The following is an 11754-nucleotide window of genomic DNA, read 5'->3' as shown; positions in this document are numbered from 1 at the left end:
ATATATATATATACACACACATATGTATATATCTTCTTTGGTGTGATATCTGCTCATGTTTTTGACTATTTTTTAATCAGCATTTTCATTTTCTTATTGTTGAGTTTTAAAAGGTCTTTATATGTATAGTATATGTATAGTATCTTTATATGTATGTATATGTATAGTATCTTTCGATACTAGTCCTTTATCAGATATGTCTTTTGTGAATATTGCTTCCAGTTTGTGTCTTATCTTCTTATTTTCTTGACATTTTCTTTATTTTTTATATAAATTAGAAGCACCTTTTTTATTTTAGAAATTTTAGGTAATATAGAAAATTTAGAAGTGAAAATTAGTTCTTAAAATGTGCTTCATGGTAACTGGCCCAGTATTTGGTTTGTGACTAATGAAATTTCAGTCCTTTTAAATTTCAGCTTTGTTGAGATACAATTTGCAAATGAAAATGATATATAGCTAAGGTATACAATATGATAACTTCATGTATATAAAGATTGTGAAATGATTACCATAATCAAGGTAATGACATTTCTGTTATCTCACACAGTTATCTTTTTTTAATGGTGAGAACATGTAAGATCTACTCTCTTAGCAAATTTCAAATCTAATACATTATTATTAACTATAGTCACCATGCTAGCTTACTAGATCTCCATAACTTATTTATTTTATAACTCAAACTTTGTACTCTTGAATTAGTGTCCCCCGACCCTTAGCGCCTGCCTGCCAACCAGTCTATGCTCTGCTTCTATGAGTGTGACTTTTTAGGTCCACCTATACATGATAAATACATGTAGTATTTGTCTTTCTGTGTTTGGCTTATTGTACTTAGCATAATTTCCTTCAGATTCATCCATGGTGTCACAAGTGGCAGGATTTCCTTTTTTATGTCTGAATAATATTCCACTGTACATAGTCAGCCCTTCCATTTCTGTGGACTCTGTATCCATGAATTCAACCAACCTTGGATTGAAAATATTTGAGAAAAAAAGGATGGTTGTATCTGTACTGAACACGTGTAGCCTTTTTTTTCTTGTCATTATTCCCTAAAGAGCACAGTAGAACAACTATTTACATGGCATTCACATTATATTACTATAAGTAATCTAGAGATGATTTACAGCATATGAGATGTATATAGGTTATGTGAAAATACACATTATTTATATAAGGAACTTGAACATCTGTGTATTTTGGTATCCACAGGTGGCCCTGGACCCAGTCTCCCATGGATACATGGGATGACCATATCTGCCACATTGTCTCTATCCATTCATCCATTGATGGGCACTTTGCTTTTTTACTCATCTTGGCTATTGTAAATAATGTTGCAATTAACATGAGGGTGCAGTTACCTATTTGCAGTAGTGATTCCATTTCCCTGGATTATACACCTAGTGGTGGGATTACTGGATTATATGGTAATGCCATTATTAATTGTTTTAGGGACTACCATACTGTTTTTCAAAATGGCTGTACCAGTTTACATTCTTACCTCCAAATGAGGTATTATTATGGTTATAGAAAGGGTAATATTTTCTCTTGTATTATTTTGTAAACTTATTTTGAATTAGGATATCTACACATTATTACGCTACTATTATTTGGGGGCCTTTTGTGTATAATAAACATCAACACTGGCTTGTTTGTATTCACAACATGGAAGTTTTAAGACAGGTCTGGTAGAACACAACTATAGCCGAGGATGAAGAGGAGAAATGGAGTGGGAAGGCAGGGGAGGGGGGAGGTTTGATAGAGGGAGGGTAAACGGCGGGACCATACCTATGGAGCATTTTGCAAGGATACAACTCAAATCTGTCACGTGTAGAACATGAATGTCTTAACACAATAATCCAGTAAATGAGGCGAAAGCTATGTTGATTGGTTTGATGTAAGCACGTCAGATTGTATAAAAAAAGCAACACATTGTACCCCACATATGCATAAATGCATTCATGATCTATGTGTATATGACTTAATAAAAAAAAATAAGGCAGGTCTGGCAGTCACATGGGTTTAATTATAGATACCCAAGCAAATCACACACACAATTAGACAACACAATGCCTTTATTGAGAAGTTTATTCTGTGGATTTTGATATAACATATATCAATTTTCCTGAAACTATCTACAGTAAAACCATCATATGATTAAATGTCCTAATCAAAATTGTGAATGCTATATAGTGTACCTGTTTCCAGCTATTTAAAAGCTGACTCTCATCATTTTCAGATCTCAGCAAAAGAACTCCTGTTTGGTCATTCAGCTTCCGTAACATGTCTGGCAAGAGCAAGGGACTTCTCTAAACAACCCTATGTTGTTAGCGCCACTGAAAATGGGTAGGTAAAATGTGTGGAACTTCTTCCCCGTCTCCCTTCTCTCTTTTTAAAAGCTGTGATGGGGTGCAGTTTTAAAGCTGAATGAGACATGAACATGGTTCATTTACATCTAGAAAAATTTAGATCGTGAAGTTATTATTTTTTGTGTGATGGTCCCACTAAGTGTAATCAGTATTATAACTCCCACTTGATACTCTTTCTGCTTGATTGGAACCAAGAGAAGGATCCCAGTATGTATACCAGTGTCACCCTTATTGGGTTAAGGGGAGTGATAAATGTCTAGTCTTGCAGAATTAGAAATGGAAAAATCTGGGTGCTTCTTATTTAAGGGAGTAACTCACTTTGAGCTCTTAAGCAAACCCATCCAAGCATTCATAGTTTTAGAAAACAAATCAATAGTTACAATCTTCATGTTGTAAAGTCTAAAGTGAAATACCCTACTAAATCCTTTCTTTTTTTTAACATTTGCCTGTAGTTTTCATACACCAGGGCTTCCACAAAGCCTCCTATGCAGGCTGAGAAATTTTTTACCAAACTGGATAATCTGGAGGATGGTGAACTTTTTCTGGAACTCCTTGGAGAGTTGAGAAAAACTTAATGGCTAAGTGAGAGGTAGATCTTAAAAGTTACTGAGTTCCAGCTTGAGCTTTTTGTCCAGAGTGGTCTAATTCCAAAATAGAAATTAGAGTTAAGGACATGTTTTTGATGATCAATGAAATTAGCTGGATGAGCCTTGTAAATATGCTTGTTTAATAGCTGAGGAATCTGTTTTTGTTCTGAGTAGATGTCTTCTTTTGCTGAGATGATTGTAATTTTCTAGAACTCTACACATATTCTTTTGGGGTTACCCAAAACTTATCCTGTATCTATAATATACATTTTTTTTTTTTTTTGAGACAGACTCACACTATGTTACCCTGGGTAGAATGCCCTGGTGTCACAGCTCACAACAACCTCAAACTCTTGGGTTTAAGCGATTCTCTTGCCTCAGCCTCCCAAGTAGCTGGGACTACAGGGCCTGGCCACAATGCCTGGCCATTTTTTGGTTGTAGTTGTCTTTGTTGTTTGGCAGGCCCAGGCTGGGTTGGAACCCACCAGCTCTGCTGTATGTGGCTGGCACCCTAGCTGCTGAGCTATAGGCGCCATGCCTATAATATACTTTTTAGGTAGTACCTACACTTCGGCTTCCATATGCTTAGAAAATCTTAACTTAACCTGCTGAAAGTTACTACCCATACTAGGCCTGACCCCTTATTTTGTAAACAACATTATGCATTTTTTTATTTGAAAAGTCCAAGGAAGTTGTAGTGAGTTTATGTATCTTGTACCACTCTTTCTAGAATGCAAATGCTAGTTTTGGTACACCACACATTATTTTCTTTATTAAATATAATTGATCAAAATCTGTGATATTTTTATTTTTTCTGATTCAAAATACAAAATAAGCTGATAAACAAAACAGGGAAAACATTGGAATCTAAGATGGTTCTAAGACATTAGTATTTCAGGAGGAGCTTTAATTCAGGCTTCAGCTCAGAAATATGTGAATTAATCAGCCTGATTTGATGTACAGATTGGCTTAGGCATCAGTATTTTTTTTTGAAGTTCTCTAATAATTCTAATTAGAACCAGAGTTTAGAGCTACTGGTTTAGAGATGGACTTCCCTAAGAGCAGATCAACTGACCAGGAGCTTTTCAAAATCATGGAATTAGAATCTCTGAGGGTAATTGTTGAAATAATTTGCTGAAATATTTCTGATATTCTGATTACTGATGAGATATGCTTATTTACTTTCTAGCTTTAGAATCAGTTTCTTTACCTTTGAGATACTATTATTTCAATTTCTACCTTTCTCCCAGCCTTATTTTGGAGTATACACACACAGAAGCACAGAGATTTTTTTTTCCCTTTGTTTTGTAGGATTAAATGCCTTTTCAGGTTCCTCACATTCTTTGTGGAAGAAGATTGAATATAAACAGAGAGAAAGAAATTATCAGTATTTACTTTCCATATTTTCAACCTCAGTCCTATGACATTTTGAACTGGTTAATTCTTTGTGGTGGGCAACAGTCCTATGTACTGTAAAACCTGCAGTAGCAGCCCTAGCCTCTCCCCACTAGATGCCAGTAGCGTGTTCCTAGTTGTAAGAACCATCAATACCACCAAACATGCCAGACATCCTTGAAAGGTAAGGTATGGGAGGAGGGGAGAGTAAGATCCCCAGTTTAAGAATCACTGATTTAGAAGATTGAGTTCCAGTGTTTGGTTAGAAAAATAAGACAAAGCAAAAAGCCTGCGAATAACCAAATACCTATAACCTTTAACATTATTAACCCACATACTTTGCTTCTTCGTAGCAATGTCTCCCTTAATGCCTGTAAAACTGTTCATTTTTCTTCCATGGAAATTTTTGCTTATGTATTGAAACTATGAACTGAAGAATCTTACCAAATGACTCTGAAACATTCTGATTTTTGTGAACAAGAAGTCATGCAGATTTAACCTACCCCGTGCTGGGCATGTTTTGTAACTCTATAATTGTGTCTGTGTTTTTGTAACATTCATATAACCAAGGAAGAGTTTTCTAAACAATGGTAGTTTTCAAAATATTAGGTGGCCAGATGGCTTCAGGATTTCACATCAGGAAAAGCAAAGATAAACACTGTGTCAGTGACAGACCAAAGGCAGCCTCTGGGTGGCAGTGTTTGGTTTTACAAAAATGATGCCTAGAAGCATCATTGAAGCACTTGAAGCATTATGCTTTTCAGAATATGTAGTTTAAGTTCAGTGAAATAAACCATTTCCAAGAGGATGCAGTGTCCACGGAAGATTGTTGTGCTGTCACTGAAAGGCCGGGATGGCTGTATCCCCACAATTTGTCGTAGGCCAGGTTAGCCCTGAAGTAACGTTTGCAGGCCGGCAGCAGGGTGTAATTACCCACACAGAGAGATACAGATACAGGATGTCACATCCCTGCTAATGATCACAACATCTTCTTGCCCAGTAATCTGTAACAAAAAGCCACGTAAATGATCAGGCAGCCCTTGAGTGCGGCACTAAAGAAAAACTTGGTGGCGCAAAAATTATTCCAGCCAATTGAGTGGAAATGACAGAGAATAATACAGAGTTATCTTTGCTAGGGAGATGTGTGTTTGGAATGTCACCAATGGACAGTGCGTGGAGAAGGCCACACTTCCTTACAGACACACTGCGATCTGTGTAAGTATGCTCACTTCCTTCAGAACGTCTCCGAGTCTGCAACTCCACGCCCATTTAAATAAGTATCTTTGAAGAATATCCCTTTCTCCAATCTTTATTTTGGCATGAGGACAGAATATCATCAGTAATCATCTGCTATTTTGGCATTTCTTTTTTCTCCACAGGTATTTATTATTCAACCGGGGTTTTTCCTGATTCTTTCATTTTTGTATCTTTCTAACAGATACGTATGAAAGACAAATCTCATATGTTTCCTTAGTGACGCAAACTACACACACACGCACATACGTGCATGCATACACGTAAAGATTCCATTTTAATGATATGCTATTTGATAAAGCATAAGTTTCCCCCCTCATTCCAATTTCAGCTTATATTTTTGGGGGGTATATTCTTAATTTTTTACTTTTTTACTAAATCATAGCTGTGTACATTAATGCAGTCATGGGGTATAGTGTGTTGGTTCTATATACAATCTGAAATATTTTCATCAAGCTGGTTAACCTAGCCTTCATGTCATTTTCTTGTTATAGTGTCAAAACATTTATATTCTACATTTAGAAAGATTCACATGTACCCTTGTAGGATGAAGCATAGGCGTGGTCCTACCAATCACCCTTCCCTTCAATTTTTGAAATTTTTTTTTTTTTTATGAAAAGAGAGCACGAAGCGTAGCCATGACTTTTATAATCACCTCCCGATGTTTAAAGATCTTGGCTTTTAGTAGATGGCTTCAAGTGTCAGGTAGTTACATGATGCCAATGATGCTGACAGCATCTTTGAAAATCTATTTTATGCCTTGCTTTTAGTCTTGTGACTCAACATTCATAAAGTCCTTTCTATTCTTTGGGGACCAAAGTCCTGCAGAGTAAGAGAGCTCATTAAGGGTAGGATATATTACTGGATCCTTAAGCCGTTTCCAAAACTTACTTGGCACCAGAAATCCTTAAATGCTCTTCAAATGTTTTTATCCCTTCCTAACATGTAGCAATTTTGTTGTTATGGTTTAGTCGTAAGTAGCACACCAGAAGTAATATACTTGTGAGCAGTCCATGGTTTGGAATAAAGTTCCTTCCTCTAAAAGATCTCCCTTTCTCCAGAAAATGGTGAGATACAAATAATACTCAGGAGCGACATCAGCCCTTTATGAGTGCGGAATAACTGAGCGGAGAGGAATTTTAGTTGCTATTCAGTTCAATACCTTAACTAAACGTATGCTAAACTGAAATCTAGAGAAGTCTTTAACGTAGTCAAAATTGCGTTATTGGTGGTGATAGATGTTTGCTTTGAATTCCGTTTACACAGTATTACCACTGCTCATTCCGGATGACGGGAGAAGGTTGGCTTCTCTGTTGTGGAGAATATCAAGATGTCCTTATAATTGATGCCAAAACTTTGGCCGTTGTTCACGCTTTCACATCATCTCAGTCTCCCGATTGGATCAACTGTATGTGTATCGTCCACTCCATGAGAATTCAAGGTAGTAATGGGGTATTGTGTTACGCTAAAAGATTCCATGTAAAAATACCCACTTTTGTATTATTTGTTAAGTTACTGAACAAGAGTCCATGAAAAATGTTTCTTTATACCACTTATATGTACAGCAAATCATCACATTGATACTTTGTGTACAGTCTTTATCAGTTAAATATTTTGAAATAAAAAATAATTTTTCCCTAAAGAAAAAAAAAACCAGTTGGCCTCTTAGCGGGGATAGCTCTGTTTGCCATATCAAGAAAAATTGAGAGCACCCATACCCATGATTCAAGTCATTAGGAAGTCAGTGACAGGTGAGATGAAGTGGGAAGAAGTGGATCTGTGTTTCCATAACCTAGTTCTGCTTGGTTCATTTGAAGAATGACAAACAGGTGTTTATTGTAGATTAGCAGGACTCCTGGAATTTTGTCCTGCTCTAGCTTCTCGATCAGTGGTTCTCAACCTTCCTTATGCCACAGCCCTTTAATACAGTTCCTGTGGGTTGCAAACCACAGGTTGAGAACCGCTGTTCCAGATGTAGTCATGAGGAGAACTTAGTTTTCATGAGTAATTAATTACACAGGAAAATGGAAGCTGGCTCCTCCTTACTCATTTCTGAAATGGATTTACTATTTCCAACATGATAATTTGCAGTGTGGTTCTGCTTTTAGAGATGGTCTTTTTATACAGAGGGATCCTTTTGATCGTTTAAAACAAAATTGGAATGTGATATAAAATATTTGTGATTTTTATTTAAAAAAAAACCCCAAGGTGGAATATTTTCCAGCCATATAGCCCTGCATAGTCCTTACGTGACTAGGAATGACTTCACAACAACCAGTTAGAGCAGTGGCGAGCTTATGTGACCTTCATTCTTTTTACAGAAGATTCTCTCCTGGTGGTATCCGTAGCTGGTGAGCTCAAAGTATGGGATCTCTCCTCATCTATCAACAGCATTCAGGTTGGCTTGGAGACTCTGCTCTTTTTTCTCTAATTTCAAGAATATTTATTGACATTTTAAAATGATAAAGACATTACAGGCTCATTATTAAGAGTTCAAATCAAATACTATAAAAAATACAAACTTTACCTCTGTGTACTTCCCATCCCTATTTTTAGGAATGAGCATTGGGATGGTTGGATTCTATTCTTTACGACCTCTCCTCTGTGCCTATACACGTTTTTAATCTATACACACGTGTGCACACACATACACTGATCACATTTTTAATTTTAAAGAACAATAGCAGAATCTCTCTCTGTCCCCCGTTCCTTACAACAGAAGACCCCCTTTCTTCTGAGGATGTGTGCGGGGTGGTAGGGAGAGGACTGTGAACATTGGGGGGATCACATCACCTGCTCCCTGGCATCAGCCTGCAATTTGAGGTGATAGGCCAAAGAATAGCTGTAGTATCGGTGTTGGTGACAAAACTATTAGGTTCCCCAAGGAGATCTGGGGTCTCTCTAGGAATTTCTTGGTTGAGGAAGCCTAGGATCGTGTTACCATGCTGATCTCAAGGGGAACACACCCGGCGTGATGGGAAACTTAACCGAGAACATAGTATTGTACGTGCTTTGTGTTGGTTATTCTCATCTTTTCAAAGCACTTTCTTCATCTTTTTTTAAGCAATTAGGAGGGGTTTTTTTAGCCATCATTTTATATTTTTGGTTTAACCCACATCTGAAAGTCAGTGATGTCTTCCTATCTTTATATTCTCAGCAGCCAGCATAGCTCCCCCAAGAATGTTTGTTGAATGGTTATATGTAATGAGCCCTTGAATCCAAGTGGATTTTCTGCTTCAGATTCTATTGCCAAGTAACGTCTTAGTTCAAAACACTCAAAAGGAAACGTGGGTAATTTGAATTTTTTAATCATGTGATCCACTTAAGGTATATGGGGAGCTGGTCTTATGCTTGTGTTTAAATTACCTAGAACTAGCATTAAAATATTTTCTTTCCCTTTAAAGGAAAAGCAGGATATCTATGAAAAAGAATCCAAGCTTCTCAAGTCCTTGAACTGCCAGACAATACGATTTTGCACGTACACTGAGAGACTTCTGTTGGTGGTATTTTCTAAATGTTGGAAGGTATTATAAAATAACATGATCAACACTAGTGATGTAAAAATGTAATTTTTTTCCTTGCCCAGGGCAACAATGATAAGAATGTGATCTAAATATGATGCGAACTCTCTGTAATCTTATTACCTGAGGATGGAGGGAGGTATCTTTTATGGCTGATAAATCAGTTATAACTCCCTTTCTTCAGCCATTTTATACCCCAAGATATCATACATGTTGTAGCGTATCCTAATTATATTAATAACAATCATAACATTTATAGCTAAATAACTTTTAAAAATTAGTGTCTGCCGGACTAAATAAAAATCTCATACTGTTTGCTTACCTATCCTGACCTTATTTTTAGATGTTTTTTCTGCTTCACTACTACGTTTGTTTCTAGGTTATGTCCGTTCATTTCTTGGGAATAAATTCACTGACATTTCCAAGAAAAAAAGCTAAGTTGCTATACTTCGATAGCATTCCTTTCTTCTTTAACGGTTAGCAAAAACCGTATCATCTTACTTTATGGCGAAAATATATTTTTGAACACCGATTTAAAGTATATGGTGTGACAAAAGGTTTCTGCTATATCATGTTTTGTGTATAATAAAATTTCACATGATAAACTTTGACTACCCCTATGGAAAGGATGCCATTGTTCAGAAATGTTTGAGGTTTGTGGTTTCTGTGTTTAACAGGTACATTCTGGAATGATACAGCCGGATAAACTTTATCCATTAAAACCTACTGTGCTATAAATGTGAGAAAATAAGGGGTCGTAAAACATTATCTCGATATACGAGTACAGGATGGTCTGCTATTAGCACTTGGCATATCGCTCCATTAGTCCTGTCATCCAAACAGTCTTGACAAACTCAACAGGATTTGTCTTTTATTTCATGGGGAGAGTAGCTTGTGCATCACCTTTGTGTTTTAGGTTTATGATTACTGTGATTTTTCCCTTCTGCTGATGGAAGTCAGTAGACACGGGCAGCTCTTTGCTGGTGGAGAGGTGATTGCTGCCCACAGAATCCTCATCTGGACAGAAGATGGTCACAGTTACATCTATCAGCTGCTGAACAGGTGGGCTCAGATGGGAGCGGCATACAAAACATTCAGGTAGAAAATGAACTTTGGGAGGTTTATTATGGAAAAATCCCCGCATGCTACCCATGATCAAAAACCAGAACAAAACAACTTTGGCACTAGAAGATTTACTCCGGGCTTGGTAGGCTTCAGCCTTTGTACAGAACAGCAGGGGATGAAGGACTGAGATTAGCCATGTATAACTTGTACAGCTGGTGCTGGGTTTTCAAAAAGTCACTTGTAATTATTAACCCAACAATTTCTAACTAGAGTTCAGAAACTTGAATGGTACCATCCGGCTTTTGAAAGTGGGAGGGGGGAAAAAGAAACGCATAAAGAACTCCCAAGTCCTAAACTTTGCTTTTTATTTTTGCCACGCAGTGGGCTTTCAAAGAGTATACACCCTGCTGATGGAGGAGCGCTTAAAGAGACCATTTATCCTCATTTACTGTGCTCTACTTCTGGGCAGGAAAATAAGGTAATGCAAGAAAAGAGGGCCTGCCTCAAAGCTGTTCCACTCCGCTTCTTAGAGAAGTGTCGCTTTGTCTGTCACCGAGTCAGGCTTGAAAAAATTGAATCGAAACTTGGCATCAAGTTGTTAATGAGAAAATCAAGTTTAATTGTTAATAGCTACTGAAGAGAAGACTTTGTCTTCAAAAATCCAGTACTTTTAAGTCTGTCCTTTAAGCTTGTGACTAAATTATAGAAATGTATGGTAGGAAAGTTATAGATGAAAGTATGGAAGAAACAGAGGAGGAATTAAAATTCCTAATTTCACCACAGTCAGTATTCACTGTCAGTGTGTTTTACTTTGTCTTATGTATTTACTAATTTTAATTGGAAAAATTTTCATATATTTGGAAAAGGTGCGAGAATTGTACCAAGTGTACTTCTATCCACTTTATTTAGATTCACCCATTGTGAACGATTCACCCATTGTAGACATTTTGCTACATTTATTTTCTCTCTTCTTGTGTGTACACATATATAATATACACATATATAAACATGTAAACATAAACACATAGGTGCACATCTTTCTCTGACACTTTTTCATAGGTGGTTAACATTTTGATATATCCACTCCAGTTTTTAAACTTTATGAAATAGCTTATATCCTTCTTTTTCATATATTGAAATCATATTCATCTGTATTTCGTTATTCTTATGAATAAATTTTCTTAGTAAGACAAATACGATTATTCCTGATCTAGAAAGTTGAGAATGTAATTGTGAGCTTGTTACTTGACTGAATTCTACTATAAGATCTTTGACACTCTAAGGAAACGTGAAAATTTAAGCGATTGTTTTATTTCAGTAGTTAGCCAAAGTGTTTTCTTTAATAAATCTTTGGCTTTTGCCATGGGTTAATTTTCAAAAAGTGTATCTTATGGAGAGTGGAAGAGTTTTGAATTATTGATTCAAAAATAATCAAGGGAGCATGTTACTTTTTACAGAGTGATGGTTTGCCTATTTAGGGAGCAGAGCTGTTGGAAATCCTATAACATATTTTTAAGGTTCCATGAACATATCTTTACAGTTTTGTTGCAAAAACTTGATTAAGGAGCT

General features: G+C 36.5%; 1 protein-coding gene across 1 annotated transcript in view; it reads left to right on the top strand.

Annotated features, from left to right (window-relative positions):
* Positions 1-11754, top strand: part of WDR72 (WD repeat domain 72) — a 194029-nt gene that overhangs the window by 7423 nt on the left and 174852 nt on the right. Inside the window, exons 2-8 of the mRNA XM_003784626.1 lie at positions 2234-2340; positions 5482-5560; positions 6866-7040; positions 7921-7997; positions 9004-9123; positions 10037-10182; positions 10567-10663. Coding sequence (XP_003784674.1) covers positions 2234-2340; positions 5482-5560; positions 6866-7040; positions 7921-7997; positions 9004-9123; positions 10037-10182; positions 10567-10663 — 801 coding nt within the window. The remainder of the gene's footprint in view (positions 1-2233; positions 2341-5481; positions 5561-6865; positions 7041-7920; positions 7998-9003; positions 9124-10036; positions 10183-10566; positions 10664-11754) is intronic.

This window comes from Otolemur garnettii, unplaced genomic scaffold, assembly GCF_000181295.1.
Source record: "Otolemur garnettii isolate 467f Iridium unplaced genomic scaffold, OtoGar3 scaffold00011, whole genome shotgun sequence".
Taxonomy (NCBI): domain Eukaryota; kingdom Metazoa; phylum Chordata; class Mammalia; order Primates; family Galagidae; genus Otolemur; species Otolemur garnettii.
This window is presented reverse-complemented; position numbering and strand designations above follow the sequence as displayed.